Source organism: Bombyx mori, chromosome 12 (assembly GCF_030269925.1).
Source record: "Bombyx mori chromosome 12, ASM3026992v2".
In the NCBI taxonomy this organism is placed as follows: domain Eukaryota; kingdom Metazoa; phylum Arthropoda; class Insecta; order Lepidoptera; family Bombycidae; genus Bombyx; species Bombyx mori.
This window is the reverse complement of record NC_085118.1, coordinates 17,256,815-17,274,339: the sequence shown is the minus strand read 5'-3', so window position 1 is coordinate 17,274,339 and position 17,525 is coordinate 17,256,815. Positions and strand designations below refer to the sequence as shown.

Genomic DNA, 17,525 nt, shown 5'->3' with positions numbered 1-17,525 from the left:
AGAAGCAAAGGGGTTTTGAACAGTATTGTCACTTGCAATGAAAAATGGACTCTTTTTGATAATTGTAAGCAGTCACTATGTTGATTAGACGGTAGTTCAACATCTCGACACCATGACATGTCCTTCTTCAAACGAGGCTTATGGAGAGTATTAAGCGGTAGGCAGCGGTTTGGCTCTGCCCCTGGCATTGCTGAAGTCCATGGGCGACGGTAACCACTCACCATCAGGTGGGCCGTATGTTCATCTGTCTACAAGGACAATAATATAGACATATATATATATATATAACTATAGTCATTAGGTAATAATTTTAATTAAATACTTTGTAATAAACTTTTGCGAAATGAGCTTAAGAAATAATTGACATCTCAGACACGATATGTAGACGAATAGAATTTCTTGGTGAACTTCTTCTCAGACTTCTGAGATTTCTTCAGGATAACGCGAGTCGTAATGAGTAATGTAGAGTGCAGCTCGACAAGCTCACATCGCAGATGCGTTTCAATACATTCATTGCTTATTTATCTGTCGACGTTGAACCTCCGAGGTTTACTCAACTAATATTCAAAATAAAACAACAAACAATCCACTACATTTATCAATTTATTTGAATGTAATTGTACAATTCACTTCTCTTTGCAGTTATCGGGCGGAGGCAGGGGGATCCCCGGCTCCGTCTCCCCCCGTCCCCTGCCCGGGACACTTGTTATAGCTAATTGCGCAATCTCAGGATCAAAGAAACAGGAGCACATTATATTTTTATTTGATTTAATTATGAATTGATATTACAATTTGTAAGTCGGTATCAAACTGGATGTGACATTAGATCGTCATCGCATCGTCAAGTATGTGGGGGGGGTGCTAGTGTGGCGCGTCACGCTTGGCGCCGCTGAGCAGCACGTAGGGCGAGCGCGTCTCCCGCTGCTTGTCCTGCAGCATCTGCAGCGTGCCCAGCGGAGTGTCCGTCGAGCTCATCTTCTTCATTAGCTGTGGCGCAGCAGACACAGGCAAACAGTGAACGAGGGAACGTGGAACTGACTAATTAAATAAGTGACTGACGTCGTGTTGCGGGTGAGCTCCCGTTAAATTATTTCTTTTTTAAATATCATTTTCGCTTTTAAATTACTTTGCTTAAGAACGAAAATTTGGATATTTTGTAATAAATAATTCATAAAATTATTTATTGACAACTTCATTTCTTTGCCTATAGAATAAAATGGAGTGTCGGAGGCACTGACCCCCTCCTGCACGGCCTTCTTGATGCGCTTCTCCTGCTTGTTCTTGCCGGGACCCTTCCCGTGGAACTTGTGCGACAGGTAGCGGAAGGCCTCCTTGGGCGCGAGGGGACGCCCGTCGTCGTCCACGTAGTCCAACTTCACGGTCGGGCGGAAGTTGCTCTTCTCCCTGAAGTCGGTGAGCGGCCCCGAGTAGCCGCGCTCCCGCCGCCCGTGCTTGTCGTCGTCCCTGCGCAGCGTCAACTTCATCATTTTAAGAGACGACCTTGTAGTCTTCAGTGTGTTTAGTTTAGTTTTAGTTGGATAGCGTAAAAGTTAGCTTGTATTTGTATGGAATGGGATCGTTTGCCGTTAGGAGTGCTGTTCCAACATATAAAATTGGGTTAACGTTAGAAAACTCGCACTAAGCACACTGTTGTGGACAAATATAGTTTAAATTCAACGATGACCTTTAACAGAGCGCAACAACTGTGAGCTCACACGGTGTTTGCTGCAAATGGCAATACTATAAGCGCATTTAATTTTGCCTTTTTAAGTTGAAAGTAATAGAAGAGATGTATAGAGTGCGGTTACGTGTAGGTCTTGTCCTCGATGGAGTAGTGCCGCGCGGCCAGCGAGTGCGCGGCGGGCGGCGCCGGCGCGGCCCCCGCGCGCTGCAGGTAGCCCTTGCTCAGCGCCAGCCGCAGCGCGCCCGCCACGCCCGCGCCCAGCGCCGGCTCGCCCGCCAGCGCGCCCGCGCCAGACCCTGCACCGGACATGGATTTAACAAGGGTCGCTTCTTGCCCCGCGATTTAGGTTACTTCAAATCACAATTTATTCGAGAGCAGAAGATTTTTTTTAAGGTGCACTAATTAAGAGTCGGCCTGGACGTGCCGACAGTTACCCGCTTTAAGGTCGGCCGGCTTCTCGCTGTCAACGTCCACCCTGCTCCAGGCCCCGGAGGCCGCCTCCTCCACGTCCATGTCCGGGTTGTGTTCCTGTGCGTCACCAATTAGAATGAAGTTGTGATGTGTGATCATGATTTTTGTATTGAAGCAAATAAATGTAATACGAGAAAACGATACAACGAGATCGTGTAAATTCAGCTGGAGACGTCTCGTGAGCCCGCACGGGGAAGCACAGGAAACTGTCATGCGTTTCAGTTACAAAAATTGGGGAAGCTTATGACGGCCACGCATGTATCGTCCGGCCGGCTGTCCGCAGCGTCCCTTGGGCAGCACTCACCGGCGAGTGCGGGTTCTGCTTGGCGAAGTACGCCGGGGCTTCCCCGAGGGTCCGGCAGAACTCTGCGGTGGCGTCGAACAGCATGCCCTCCGGCCCCGCCTCCACCTGCTCCTCCTTCACGCGCTCCAGGAGTTCTTCCACCTGAACCGAACCAAGTTTTAGAACTAAACCTATTTACGACATCAGGCACTCAGTACAACAAAAAATAGAGTCAGGCGGGTGTAGCAGGTGACCCTTCACGGCAAACATTTTACTATCGACAGTTGTTTATCTAATAAATATTTTTTTTAATGACATTCAAATGCGATTATATTATTACCAGTGAACCTTTGAATCTATGAAATATATAAGATACCTTAGGCACAGCGGCATCTTGCACCTCCTTGAGCCTGAGGCGGCGCGCCCTGGCCAGCGCGGCGTGCAGCTCGGTGTCGGGCTCCGTCTCCTCCTCGTCCACCACCAGCGCCGCGGCCCCCGCCCGCACGTCTGCGGAGGGGACGACAGGTCGATTGATAACTAGTTTTTAGGGCACAGCCCGCTTTTACTTACATTTTTAGGTCGATAAGGAACAGGATTGTTGTAAAGTTTGAAATAATCAGAATTATGTAAATTATAAAAAAATATGTATGTTATGTATCGAGTTTTTATAAGAACTTTAATAATTCATTAAATGCGGACGAGCAGGGCGCGCCGACACAGCGGCGACAAACTATTCGAAACGGGGCTGAAATAATATGATGATCATGCAAACGTGAGATTAAACTACTACATATATATAAGACTGGAGGACGCGTCAGACCTGTGTCGTCGGTGTCGAGTGGCGCGGCGGCGGCGTCGTAGGTGTCCGCGTCGATGGGCTCGTCCTTGGGCTTGGTCCGCATCTTGCCCTGCACACAAACACACACGTACACACGGGTCCGCCCGCGCCGGCGCGACGCTCGACGAGCGGGGCCACTGACCTTTCTCTTAGTCTTCTTGAACTTGGCTTGGATCTCGTGCTGGTCCATGTAGTCGGCTGCGAGCTGCGGCTGCGGCAGCGCAAGCGACTCCATGCGGCGAGAGGCGGGGCCTTGCGCGAGCTGCACATACACAGTTACGTTAACGCACCGCCACGTGACGTGACGCGGCGTGACGTGACGCTGCGTGGCGTGACGCGGCGTGATGCGACGTGACGCGGGCCTCACCAAGAGCTCTCTGCGCCTGTGAGCGTCGAGAGAGGCTTCGTCCCCTATGACGAAGCCCTTGTCCTTATCGAGTTGGTCGGGCTGGATCTGCTCGTCGTACTTGGAGAGGACGGAGCGTCGGAAGCCGAGGGAGGCCTGCAGCTCGGCCTCCTCGTCGTAAGCCTGGTAGCCGGCGCGCGCCTTCTTGCGTTCTTCCACGTTCTGAACAAAACCCATTATATCATTTATTATGGTCTTTCACTGACTGATGTATGTAAGTAAAATAGTAAAAACAGTTATCTTACCTTCTTGTATCGCTCGTTGTCAACAATATTGACATTGATGAGCACATCCTCTGGGTCTTCAGCTAATATTTCTTTATCAGCCAACGTTAGAATGGTTTCACGTTCATCTTCCAACTGTACAGATTATAGATCTATTAATACAGATTTTTTTGTTTCATGTAGTATTTAGAACTAACACGTGTGGTCGCCACGAGATTAGAAATCGTGAAACGAAAATAATCAACGCGTGATTGAAATGCTCAAAGTTTAAACCAACCTGTGATTAGTACAGAACTAAATTATTTCGCATTTTATTAAATTTTTTGGATGACCACAAAATCAAATAGCCTGCTGGTATTCCCATTAATATATGGGGGGTGGGAAGGTGTGAGTACCGCATCGAGCTGGTGCGCGACCCGCAGCCCCCGCAGGCTGGGCGCGCGGTAGGGGGCGGGCGCGGGGGGCGCGCGGGGGGGCAGCAGGGCGGACACGCCGAACGCCGCGTCCATCTCGTCCAGCATGGCCGCCTGCGTACACACATGCTTCACATTAATATCTTATGTTGTCTCTGTGGTGTTTAGGTCATGGATCTAAACTGATAAAACTATTGATTTTTGATTTTTGTTCTCAGCAGCTAAAAAATGCATTTATTGTATGCTCACCCTTTTTGCAGCTTCTTTCTTCTGCGTCTCTATTGCTCTGGAGCGCTTCACCCAGGCCGACGCGTCATCATCGTCAGACCCTTCACCGAGTAGGGTAGTCTGTAATCTAAATGAAATTATGCATTATATTACAATTTTTTTTTATTAATTTCCAGTTTATTTCATTTGGTTCTTATTATGATGATCATTTATTCAAACAGTACTTATTCCTCAATATAATGTAATATTTTATCGTTTATTACAATAATATCAAAAAATTCAAGCCAATCAATGGAACAAAAATATAGTATTTCATACTTCTCTTCAATATTCCTCTTCTCCTTTCGCTCTTTTATTTTCTCTTTGAGTTTTTCTGTTTTCTTCTGTTCAGTGATATTAGTAGCCGGCTTATGGTAGAACTCGCCAAGGTCATCTTTGAATTTACCATCATCTGTGAATGGATTAAAACCATAGTAGAACTCACACTTAAACAGCAAGTTTTAGTTAGTGATCGCGGTCGGAAGACAACTGTGAACACAATATTAATAAAAGCTATATGTACCTTGATGTTGATTTGTTAATGACTTTAATATAATACGTTAATTTATCAACGCAATAAAAAAGAATTTAAAGTTCCTAAGTGAAATTATTTATTTGTTGGGGCTTGACACTTGTAATTAATTCCACTACATAGACAGATACAGATCAATCTATTTAAAAGTTTGTAAGCAGTGGGTAATTTTGCTATAATATACCTATTAAATTTATCTTATGAAAATATTAACCTGAACAATTTGTGTAAAATAATGACTAAAAACATATAAAATGGCAAAAAATTTGAATTTTATTTTGTTTATTTATTGTTGGCAAAGATAACACATCAAATTCGTTATGCGTGATATAGTCTGTACATTAAATAAAATACAATATATTAACACAATAAAAAAAAAACATTACAAAAGCGATAAAACTACATTACAAACCAGCAGGTTTCTCATTGACTTCAAGTGGTTTAAGTCCAAGTTTAGCTCGTAGACGATTGGTCTCTTCAATGGACAAGCTCTCTTGTGCTCCACCACTCTGTGTTTGTACTGGAGACTTGGTTTTCTCACGTTCATACTCAACACTCTTGTCCCTATAAAAAGTAATAAAAATAGTTCGTAATGTAATTTCAAGATAGATAAGCTAACAAACCTACCCAGTGGAATTATAATTATAATAATACTTATGTTACCCATCAAATTGTGTATGATTAGATAGATACAGAAAAGAAGATGTTACTAATCATTGCAAGGTCATAAATAAGTACAAGAGTTCAAGAAGTAGTCACTTCAGTCAATGTTCAGTTTAGTTTATTACCCTTCAGATTCATTTTTCTCTGGCCGATGCAAAGCACGCATGCGGCGATCCCGATCTTCACTGTCTCCTCGAGAATGGTTAGTCTCGTCATCCTTCAGCTGATGCGAGTCGACAGGCACTTCTTGAACTGTAACAAACAGATATCTGGTGTTTAATCCTAATTTATAAATCTCAATTTCTTATTGTGGACAGATTATAATGTAACAACATTCGTTTTGTATTATTTCAGCGTAAAAATCATTTCGTGGTGGCAGATATAAGTGTATACAAACAGATAAAAGTCTGTTAATTATATTGTTTTGTATCTATGTATGTATGTATGTTTTTTATTTATTTATCTATGTTTTGTGTATAATATATATATATATATATATATACTATCTGTAGACTATACTATACTATGTGTATACTATATTGTATTAATTCTACTGTGTTGAAGTAAAACTTTACTTCTAATGTTGTAGCTGTAATCAATGTTCAGCTGATTTTAAACACATTAGTGATGTGTAGGCTGGCTGGTTTGCCTTTATAAATTAATGCAACCTTTTGATTAAGAAGTAAAGAGGATGTGAATTTGAGTTGGTCATAACAAATAGAAAAAAGAAACAAACATAGATATAGCGACAGTAAAAATAAACAATAAAACTGCAGTATGAAGTACTAAGCACAGAACAGAATCAAAAATTCTATTCCAATGAATACTGCAGGACAATAAGGACAATTCCTAGCTAAAAATAATTACTTGTTGTTTTAGTGAATTTCTATTTCAACAACCCACAAACCAAGAAGAAAGCCTGCAACCAGACTCAGTGTAAAAGAGAATGTGGATTTCACAGGTCACACAATCTTTAATTAAATACACTACTTACAGAGAATAAAAATATAACATTTTAATGGTTTTTTTAGTGGCACCATGTTCATTCACTGGGTTCATCATTTATTTTTGTTTTAAAGAATAGTCCTTGCAAAACTTAATTAGTAGTAAAGTACAATGGCCATTTTCCTACATTTCAGTTGATAGTTGTAATGTTGTATTTGGACAGACAAGTTTAGCTGATTTGATATGATTTACTACAGTCCGCAGGTGCCACAGTGTAACTGCGACATAAGACATGATGTTGAATCTTAGCTGTGCTGTGATAAAAGCATACTTCAAAGCTAGACTAGGTTTTTTTTTTAAATTGTTGTTATTGTTAATATTAAGTATGTGCTGGTGGTTGTCATTGTTTTCAAAGATTTCCGATAAATGTTTGTCTTATTTTACAGGCTCTTTTATTGTTTGTTTCTAGAGGAAGTTTCATTTAGAATGAATTGATACACATTTTGTGATTTATGGCACTATAGAATAAATAATTATACGTAGAAGTATGATATTGGTACTTTACAACATAATTATTGGTGATAAATTGTTAGTACATTGTAGTTCATTTTGTTTCCTGTATTATTTTCTGCAGCAAAAACAACTTTACTCAAATCAGGAACCTTCCATCGTTTTATTAAATACCTACCTCTTAATGACGGAGCGAGGGACGCGGTGGCTGAGCTCCAGTGCCACCGGGTCTGAAATAACGAGCAGACAGTGTGCCATTATCTTGTCATAATTAATAACAGCCAGTTCTGTTGATGACCTATGCAATTCATTATTTAAATCAAACAAACGGTTTTATTTGGATATACAAGTTAGGATGTGAATCCGTATTTCATAGTTTTGAAACGTGGTTTTTTGGCACATAAGATCATCATCAAAGGCTGGCGTTTGTTATCTTTATCGAAAGTGTTGTTACTGACCGTCAGGGGAGCGCTCTCGCTTGCGATCTTTATGTTTCCTATGCCTTTTTCGTTCACGTTCTTCACCTTCGAGTGGCGAACGGGACCTACTCTTATGCTTCTTTTTCTTTGCTTCTTTCTTATGCTTTTTTGAACCCATTCTTGTTTCTTAAATAGTCTCTTATAACAAAATTATGGGTACAAAATAAAAACTATAAAATATTAAAAAATCGTATTCTCGACAAGTGTTCTGTTTGTTTCAATAATCACAGACAATTATTATTAAAGATACTACGTAGTGAAATAGTGCGCCATTTTATTTTGCAAAATATAGTCTGGATATATTTGTGGTCCTATTTCTATTCGTGTCTTACAAATGAACAAACTTATAAAGCTATTTCTATTATGCAGTTAAACACGTTTCATAGGGAACAAAAAACAGACCTGGAACAAGAAATGCCAGTGACAGCATTGACAGATATATAGTAGTAGTTTTACTTTTTCAACTGGAAAGGCAAAGATGTCATACCATACCGCCTGATCTTTTATAAATTTATTTAATGTTTTATAAGAAAAATGATAGAAGTGAAATGAAATGAAGTTGATTAATATGAAACATGGCATGAAATGAAATGAGATAAGATGAGATGATATGGGATGAAATATAATCTCAGTGAAATGGTGGTCATTTACTAAGACTTTTTCAGTAGACTTTTTGGAGGATCCCGAGAAGTTACGTCCAGCGGCTTTGTTTTATTTTCTTACATTTGTGCATTTTCACAAATACTAAACAGTAAATAAACCACCGTTATTACGCATTTAAACCTGAAGAAACACTAAATAGACAAAATTAAACAAATCACATAACTTCACTCCTCGCGCTCCCGCCAATAACCAGATATTTGTAATAAACTAAACATTTCAAAAACAGATAGATACAATAGGTACCGAATTTGTGGTAGCATTAATTTAGTTTTTCCAATTATTTTTAGTATAAGGCTTGAATTAAGCCTTCTCGGAGTTTAAAACCTGTGAAGCTACCGACCAAATTAAGTTAATTACATTAAGTTGTTACTGGAGCCGATAGACATGAACCATGTAAAAAATGAGTTCTAATTCCCAGTGTTCACAGTATAATGAATGAACGATGAGAAACGCTTATCTGCTTCACAGCAGAAATGGGCAGGGCGGTGGTAAATGTGGCGGTGGCGGATGAAATTGCTCAGTAGGCCGACGGTCCTGTTGCTATTATTCGGAACTTGTATTTAGGAAAGCTTGTCTTGAAAATGTTAGTGAGATACAGGTATCTCTCAATTCAGTTTTTATAAGCATTAGGTACCTGTTTACTTAAGAAGGTTTAGTATATAGAAGATTACAAGTCCTTTTTCCTAATACAATACCCTATTTTAGACAGCTTTGTGGCTTCGAGACCATCGGTTGTGTCGTATGAGGTCGAGCGTTGTCGTGGAGGAGCAGCGGGGACGTGCGATTGACAGAGTCTGGCCGGGGATTTGCGAGCTTCTTTTTTTTATTATTGCTTAGATGTGTGGACGAGCTCACAACCCACCTGGTGTTAAGTGGTTACTGGAGCCCATAGACATCCACAACGTAAATGCGCCACCAACCTTGAGAATAAGTTCCCCTACCCTTCAAACCGAAACGCATTACTGCTTCACGGCAGAAATAGGCAGAGTGGTGGTACCCACCCGCACGGACTCACAAGAGGTCCTACCACCAGTAATTACGCAAATTATAGTTTCATTTTTTATTACACGATGTTATTCCTTCACCGTGGAAGTTAATCGTGAACATTTGTTGAGTACGTATTTCATTAGAAAAATTGGTACCCGCCTGAGATTCGAACACCGGTGCATCGCTCAACACAAATGCATCGGACGTCTTATCCGTTAGGCCACGACGACTTCTACTTGGGCTTCTCCACCATTATGTCCAGCTCACAGTGCACATTAATAGTGCTGGTGTCATTTGATAAGGAGCTGTGGTATATTGTGACCATGACTTTTTTAGGGGTACGCTTTCATTTGGGACATTGTCTATGTGCTGAAACAGGGTCTAAGCAACCACTTACGATTAACAATAAAAATCCAGTTTTCATCATAAGTGATAAAATCGGGAGAGTGAAAACAAAATTCCTTTGTTTCTGTGTCTGTTAAGCAACACAAGCTACACCTTAACGTTTAACGTGCGAACAAATTAGCTTGGATACAGTTCCAGAGTCTATATATCACTAACCACTGCTCTATTAGTATTCAATCCTTAAATCATATGCTTTTTTGGCACAATTGTTGAATACTTACTGGTTGGTTGAACACTTACTTTTTCAAAGATGCAGTTGCCATTCAGGTGAATTTAATTATAATTTTAATATTATTTAAGAAAGGTAATCGTATGGCCAAAAAGACTGGGTATAAAAATAAGGACAATGGTCATAAGGTAAACAGGGAGCGTTCTTTAAGACTTGATGGATCCATTATTTCTCTTTGAATTTGATTTCCTAAAATCGAATTTCAATTTCACTTGCAATATATTAATCCTATTTATAGTTAGATTAGTGTTTTCAAATAGTGAAATGTACTTAAAAATTGTGAAATGTCTCTGAATAAAAACTTATTGGTCTTTTTAGAAATATCATTTAATGCAGTCTTTTATACAAACATAATAATATTGTAAAAAAATAGGTCCCATCAAAATTATTTGTAAATTATTGCTCTGTAATTTATATCGACATTTTTTCTTATGATAAAAAATTGGAATAGTCTACAATCATTTGATTCGATGTAGTCATTTATAAATTATATTTATTACAGTTGAACTGCCGTGGAGGGTCGATTTTAGCTGCAACATGTTATCTTGAACCATAGACAAGTATGTATACAGATTGCATTTGAATCATTCGCCGAAACGAGCACAGTTTGACCTAATAGGAAAACAACGTTTATGTATAATATTCATAGTGTCATATTTGTTGGGCCCGCAAACATATCTAACTAGCGCAACCCGACAGCTGGAGTGCGTGACGTCACGTTGCGATAGGTCAGTACAGCGATTCATTATTTATGACCCTGAGCTGCCACAAGTAAAAAAGCTAAATACGTTCTTTCAACTATCTGTGACTGATGACTGATGAGCTTCCGGAAATATTCCCGGATATCCCGAATATATGAAAAATTAGGTTTTTTATCAGCTGTAAGTTTATGGGGTTTGTCTAATGGCAGTAGCTAATACTCATATCTTTGATAGGTAGTATTACACTTTTACTGATATGAATGATAATTTTCCGGCAGCGATCTGATCACAGATAGTAACACTCTTAGTATATAGGGAGTGGGAGTGAGTCGGGCGCACTTCGACTGACATAGGTGGGAGAGGGACGGCACGCGTCCAGTGCTGCAGGTGCGAGCGAGACAGAGCATCCGCATACTCTGCAGTATGGCTTAGTAAGCATATATAGCAATTGATCGATCCAGGTTTATAATAGCACTTATTATACTATGTTTTATTATTGCGATAATTTGTAACAGTTATCCCCATTTCGGCTCCGGGAACGGTTCTATTACAATTTGTAGTAATTGTAAGTAATCATAACAATATTGAATCACAGAAATTGTATCATAACATCTAAAGTTTACAAACAGCGAGTTCGGACCGCACTTCACAACTCCATTATATTGCTTTTATTTATTATTGTTATAAAAATACACTGAACTGGCGATATGCATGCAGTCTTAATGTTATTTGGTATCTTTGCTGGAAGACAAAATTGTTGATATTTTTACAGAAAGGGACCGCAGCTAGTCACGAGCCCCCAGTTGTACCGAACACGTGGGGGGCACACTAATAATTAGTTCGTTCTTATCTCGTTACTGGCGAGCCCCGATGCCCCGGGCCCACCGCCCCGTACTCGTTGGGCTACACAGGGCGCATTGAGAGGAGGCAGGGAAGGGGTCAGACGAGTGAGCATGCGGACCGGTGCGGACAGGTCCTGTGCGCTCTCCCGCGCGGCCCCCGTACCGTCCCCCGCGTCCCCCATGCCGCCCCTCGCGTCCCCCGCGCCGGCCCTGGTGGTGACGGTAGAGTCAGACGAGCGAGCTGGCGGCGTGCATGCGGACGGGCGCGGGCTTGCCCTGTGCGCTCTCCCACGCGACCACCGTGCCGTCTCCGTAGCAGCCGAAGAGAATGCTGTTGTCACTGCTATACGTTAAGCTGAAAACAAAAACTTTCAACTTTAAAATATATTACATATATGTATTTTATTTTATGTCGTGATTAATAGTGCAAACAGTATTGTGAGCAGTAGTAGAATAGTGCGAAGGTTACCTGAGCAGCGGTAGCTGGGCGACAAGCGGCGGCAGGGAGCAGACCGGCTGTAGATCCCAGGACGAGAACAGCCGCACCCCCCCACCCCACAGCCCTACCGCCACACTGTTCACGCTGACCCCCTCGGGAGCCGTGGAGTAGCAGATGCTCGTCACCTGCTCTGATATCTTCACGCTACCTAGTAATAAACATACAACGTGCAACTATTAATGAAGAGATTTTTTCAGTATATAATCCAAAGACACAGTGTGTCACGTGGTCTCCCCCCCAGGTACTTAGTAAATACAAACTCAATTCTCTTATGCTTCCCCGGTACATTATTGCGAACAAATGTGTCGTGCTTTAAATGTAATATCGGGATTTTTTCATGCAATTAGGTTAGGAGTAAATGGGAGGCTATAGCGCCAGGTATCTGATGGTGCGGCGCGGGTGCGATGCGATGTCGCGTCACTTACCAACAAACCGCCCGTTGCACGTGTGAACCCGTATCAAGGACTTGTATTTATGCGGTGCGTCTTTTTCATAAGTGTCGGCGGCGTGGTCGGGCTCGGGGATGTTCCTGGCCGCCCCCCCGCCGTCCACCGGGGCGCTGCGGGGGGACAGCTCGTGCACCGTGGCCACGTCGCCGAGGGTCTCGCTTATCGTCGCCAAGGTCACCGGCAGCATGTCGCGGTTGGGCAGGGTTCGGATGTACGTCAACCTGCAATAGTTACGTTCAGATCTGCAGACGGAGGTCCGGTGCGGACGCGGCGGGGGCTCGTGCGATACTAACGTGTGCAGGTCCCAGAGCAGCACGGTGCCGTCCGCCGCGGCCGACAGCAGCAGCGCCTGGCGCGGCGCCGCGTGCAGGGCCCGCACGGCGCTGCGGTGCGCGTGCAGGGCCCGCACGGCGCTGCGGTGCGCGTGCAGGGCCCGCACGCCCTCCGCGCGCACGCACAGCACGCGGCCCGACGCGTGGCCCAGCGCCAGCGTGCACGCGCCGCCCGCGCCCGCCACGGTGCTGCACGCGGCTGTTATCTGCGACACACCGCGCTCCTTGTACACGACTTAGATTTGCCTTTTAAATGTCAAACAGTACAGACCAACACACTATATTGTATGTGGTGGCGCACGGCGACGACGCATCTGGGCTGAGCGAGCGTGTCCGGCCGTGCCTTGCTTGTGTCGCCGGCGGGCGTCGGTTGTGAGTTCAATACGTACCTGATCCAGTGGGTAGGACTGTAACAACGGTAAGTGGGGTTCGCGTCGACGCTTGATGCGCACGATGTTGTCTGAGTGACCCCACGATGCCAGCGCCAGGCCCAGGTTACCAGAGTCATCTGGAAATAACGACACCGCGGTTAGGTCCTTACCGAAACTGAAACTGACTACAGCGTGGGGTGACTCACTCACTAAGCTGCGCCATAAACCTATTGTCATAGTCGGGAACGAGCGGTGGACAACAAAGCGAGGCTACATTTAGTTTGTACGAAACGAGTGAACTCACTGTGCAGAGCGAAGAGAGCCGTGGCGCGGGTGGCGACGGCGACGGAGCGCGCGTGCGGCAGCGCCAGCAGCGTGCAGGCGGCGGGCAGCAGGCGGCGGGCCAGCGGCGCGGGCGGCGGCAGCGCGGGCGAGCCGCAGTAGCGCCCCCAGCGCGCGCCCCGCACGCACGCGCTCACGGGCGGCGCGGCGCGGGGCGGCGCGGGGCCGGGCGGGGACAGCTCGCGCGCGGCGTGCGGGTGCGGCTGGCGCAGCAGGCGGCGCGGCACCTGTCCGTACGTGCGCACCATGGCGCAGGCCGCGCTGCGGTCTACCTCGTCCTCCAGCGCGTCGGGGTCGAACCCGTAGTAAGTCTGCGCGTCACATCATCAGTCGTCGTTTGAAAAATCTCCAAAATAAAACTCATTCTGAATAGCGGTGTCGCGCAAAACGATATATTTGCAATGAATCAATGAACGAATAGAAGTGAGAAGTGCGATAGTTACGCAGGCCGGGAACACGTTGATGGCGTCGAGCGCGGCCGGTCCCGTCTGCTTGTGCCCGAACACCAGGTCGATCCAGTGCGGCAGGGTCTCGCTGACGTGCGCGGCCTCCAGCGCCTGGCGGTGCAGCAGCGTGAACAGCCGGGCGTCCGCCGCCCAGGGGGGCAGCTCCACCTCGTCGATTCCCTCCCCGCACTGACGTATGCCCAGATTCAGTCCTAATACCATACACAGTTTGGATTTCATTTTAAAACAAATATATAAATAAATAAAAAATAGAAATTGATAACGCGTTTGTAAATTTCATGCGACAAGGTGACGCACGACAAATGGATTTCTGAGAAACAACAGACTGACGGTGGCAGTCATCTCGCTCGGAGGCGAATAAAGGGCAGAGGGAGAAACAGTTTAACTTGAACCCTTCAAGTAAACGCGAGTGCATTTTGTCGTCGTTCTGAACCAAATGTTTAGATATTGAAAACATTAAAAACCTCACCTTCGTTATTGTAAAAAAGTTCCGGTAGATAAAATAGTTCAGGTATGAGTTCCTTGACGTCGGTGGGCGAATCCTTGGTGATGAGACGCCACGTGGTCGCCAGCGAGTGGAAGGTGCGGTCCGGCATGTCGAAGTTGTTGTCTGCGGACACAGCCGTGCGTCGAGTGAACAACCAGCACCACGCTAGCGGTGGAGGCGGAGCGGCGGGGGCGGCCTACCTTGGTAGTTGAGGAATAGCTCGGTGAAGGGCGGCAGCCGCACCAGGTAGTGCAGCACGGCGCCCGAGTTGGAGTACAGGGACGCGTAGTGGTGCGGCAGCCGGGACAGCTGCGAGCTGCAGGCTTCGCGCCGGGCAGCCTTCAGGTCCTGAGCGGGGGTAGATGTTAGGGTTCAAGAGGAAGTTTGTAGAATTCCAAAGAGTAAGTATGTTGTTTGAGCACCTTTATTATGTTGGTTAAGCATAGATGGTAACGTGTTTACGAGTGCGTGTTGCTAAATGCACTGCACCAAGAATGCAATAGAATAACCTGAGACCACATTGATGACGCACAGTGTGTCAACGTATTGGTTAGGTATGTACAAACCATACAGTAGGGGTGTAGTTGTGTATTAGGTATATCTTTAACTCTTAAAGTCATCGGGGGTGCGTTCCGAGGGTAAGACGCCGCCCCCGGCTCACTACTGTTCCGGAACTCACGCTTTTCAGTGCCCTCGAGGACGGGCTTTGGGATTTTCTGATCTGCGCCTCTAGTGTGCGCACTGCGTGATGCACAGTATTATTTCATTGCATACAGAGAGACATTGTGCGGCCTAGCTGAGGTAAGAGAGCCGTTCCTGTGAGTCCGAGCTGCAGCAGTACGGTTTCCAAGAACATCACGGACGGGATTCTCGGTTGAGGAAAATATAATTTATTTTGTGACTTACATTATACGTGTTGATGTAGTGGTGTTCCCTTTTCTTGTCCTGCACGGCCACCGGCCTGGACAGGTCCCGGAAGGTGTTCGGGTCGTCGAGGTCTAGTATCTTGGAGGTGTAGTCGGCCAGCACGAAGGGCAGCACCGGGTACTGCATGAGGTCGTTGTAGGAGCGGCCGCCGAGACCGTTGAGGCGCATCAGGTACTCCCAGTTGGTGATGCTGCCGCTGCGCCACTGCGCCATCGCGTCCGCCAGCGTGTCCGCGTCCACCCTGCGCACGTCGCTCAACTACACTCTCCGGTCTGGCTTGTCGGGTGTGAGACTCGCACAATATTTGTGAAATGTTCAATGATCAAAGTAAAGGCTTAGATAAAGTCGGTAAGGAGAGGGGACGCACTTGCAGGGCAGCGCGGCGGAGGCGGCGAGCGCCTTGAGGAAGGCGAGTCGGTCGGCCTCGGCGTCGAAGGCCAGCAGGTGCGCGTGGCCGTCGTCCAGGAACAGCTCGAGCGCGCGCTCCTGCAGGCACCAGCGCCGCGTGTGCAGCGCGCGCACGCTGCCCAGCGGCCAGGCCTGCGCGCCGCCGCCGTCCGCCACGAAGTGCACGTGCGTGGCCGACAGCAGCACCTCGCCCGCCGCCTCGTGCGCGGCCGACACGTGCAGGCCGCGGCACGTGTGCAGCACGCGCCCCGCGTCCAGCCCGCCCGCGCCCAGCACGCCCGGCCCCACCACGCTCTCCAGCGGACTCGGCGCGCGGGCTGTCTCTGTGAGAACGACATGCTCAATTATTTATTTACACGATTTTTTTTCTATTGTGGTAATTAAATGTTTAATGTTATTTATATGAATAAAGTCGATAAATTTAACTATAGAAATAAATAATATTTAGGAATTTAGTACATAGTAAAATACAATATAATAATATACTTTCGCTTACCGTTTTTGTACCTAAACTGTGGCTTTAAGAACTTAGGCGGGATGTTCAGATGTGCCCTCCTGAGCCTGACCCTCACCCGACCCGGACCCTCCTTGTCGTCCAGCTGCCACGACGTCGGGTAGCTGCGAGGGTCGTGCCAGACACCTATTGACCAGACCAAATTCATGATGCTAATTTATGTTATATATTTTACTAATTGTGAATGAATTAATTTAGTGTGGGAGGCGTGGGGTGCGCACCGTGCTCGTGCGCGTGCTGGCGACACAGCGCGCGCCAGGCCCGCGCGGCGGCGGCGCGCTGTGTGTCGGCGCGGCGCAGGTGCTCCATGAACAGTTTGCGCGCGTGGTTCTGCTGCTCCACGACGGCGCGCGTGGTGCTCATGGCGGCCTCCTGCACGGCACGCGCTGTCGCCTCCTTGCTGAACACGGCCCTGTTCCGCAATATAATGAGCGATGTCGACATTGTGTACTTTTTTTTTTTTTTTTTTTTCCTACCTAAGCTGATAGCCTTGAGAGGCTATGTCAGCGTAACCCTAACTTTAGTAGGTGAGCTCACGGGGCTCAAACCTGACGATGTTGCTAACACGAACCCTAGCAAGAGTCGTGCTTCGCAGAATCTACCACCGGATCGGAAACGCGACCCACTGAGAAGATCCGGCGAGAAACTCAGTGGGCTATGTGTACTTGTGGTTGTTGCTGAACTTCACTTATGTACTTCACAAACTATTCAATTTTAATGTTGTTCATACAAATATTTGCTATTCGTGCACTACTAACTTGGCTATGGCCGGTTTTGTTCTCTGTGCGGCTTTGGCCCACCGCTCCTCGTCCTGCTGCAGCAGGGCGTGCGCTTCGAGAGCCAAGCCGTCAGAGTGGAGGCGGTCCGGCAGTCCAGCCTGCATGCTGACGGCCCACTCCCGGGCCCAATCCGTGATGGCCAATTCTACTGCAGGTGGACTTGATTCCGCTTCCGCGTGGATGTGCTTTAGCATCAGCAGAATGTATATGGCTAGCTGGAGGATATTTGCTTGGTTATAATAGGTAGGGGAAAAAGTCTTTTCGCATTATAGTATGTATGAACTTGTAATAAAATCTCTTTGGCTATACTATTTGTATATGACTGGTTTTGGTATCATTAAAAGTTTAAATTTTAAAGAAAATAATCCAAATTCAGATTAGGTAAATTTTGTGATTTTTATTTATTTT

General features: G+C 45.8%; 2 protein-coding genes across 5 annotated transcripts in view; both read right to left on the bottom strand.

The window, feature by feature from the left end:
- Nucleotides 1-585: 585 nt before the first annotated feature.
- Nucleotides 586-8,160, bottom strand: LOC101738344 (U4/U6.U5 tri-snRNP-associated protein 1). 2 transcript variants are annotated; one of them, XM_012691010.4, is made up of 17 exons: nt 7,695-7,831; nt 7,415-7,466; nt 5,907-6,033; nt 5,531-5,682; nt 4,866-4,998; nt 4,569-4,674; nt 4,302-4,433; nt 3,928-4,041; nt 3,644-3,844; nt 3,419-3,538; nt 3,259-3,346; nt 2,815-2,945; nt 2,460-2,600; nt 2,119-2,212; nt 1,809-1,980; nt 1,239-1,464; nt 586-987 (listed from the first exon to the last, which is right to left on the bottom strand). In XM_012691010.4, exons 3-17 carry the CDS (start codon nt 5,945-5,947, stop codon nt 862-864), a joined length of 1,977 nt encoding a protein of 658 aa, XP_012546464.1. In that variant the 5' UTR covers nt 5,948-6,033; nt 7,415-7,466; nt 7,695-7,831; the 3' UTR covers nt 586-861. The 2 variants fall into 2 exon arrangements, with proteins under 2 accessions (XP_012546464.1, XP_004926932.1); XM_004926875.5 differs by lacking the exon at nt 7,415-7,466 and having other exon boundaries at nt 7,695-8,160.
- A 2,150-nt stretch (nt 8,161-10,310) lies between these two features.
- LOC110385321 (lysosomal-trafficking regulator) overlaps nt 10,311-17,525 on the bottom strand; it is a 67,166-nt gene continuing 59,951 nt past the window's right edge. For 2 of the 3 annotated variants that reach the window (XM_062671584.1, XM_062671585.1), the window contains 13 exons: nt 17,097-17,332; nt 16,560-16,750; nt 16,321-16,464; nt 15,784-16,147; nt 15,396-15,657; nt 14,690-14,837; nt 14,472-14,612; nt 13,979-14,193; nt 13,498-13,846; nt 13,212-13,330; nt 12,467-13,028; nt 12,012-12,189; nt 10,311-11,897 (listed from right to left, as the gene is read on the bottom strand). In XM_062671584.1, coding sequence (XP_062527568.1) covers nt 11,771-11,897; nt 12,012-12,189; nt 12,467-13,028; nt 13,212-13,330; nt 13,498-13,846; nt 13,979-14,193; nt 14,472-14,612; nt 14,690-14,837; nt 15,396-15,657; nt 15,784-16,147; nt 16,321-16,464; nt 16,560-16,750; nt 17,097-17,332 — 3,036 coding nt within the window. In that variant the 3' untranslated portion in view covers nt 10,311-11,770. The remainder of the gene's footprint in view (nt 11,898-12,011; nt 12,190-12,466; nt 13,029-13,211; nt 13,331-13,497; nt 13,847-13,978; nt 14,194-14,471; nt 14,613-14,689; nt 14,838-15,395; nt 15,658-15,783; nt 16,148-16,320; nt 16,465-16,559; nt 16,751-17,096; nt 17,333-17,525) is intronic. The other variant, XM_038014278.2, reaches the window with a different exon arrangement.

Excerpts from the sequence above, each read along its gene's own strand:
- LOC101738344 (XM_004926875.5), bottom strand. The coding sequence starts at position 7,833 with ATGGGTTCAAAAAAGCATAAGAAAGAAGCAAAGAAAAAGAAGCATAAG. Across the intron at positions 1,981-2,118 it reads GCCGGCCGACCTTAAAGCGG|GGTCTGGCGCGGGCGCGCTG; the intron begins GTAACTGTCGGC and ends TGTCCGGTGCAG. Across the intron at positions 988-1,238 it reads AGAAGGCCGTGCAGGAGGGG|CTAATGAAGAAGATGAGCTC; the intron begins GTCAGTGCCTCC and ends GCTGCGCCACAG.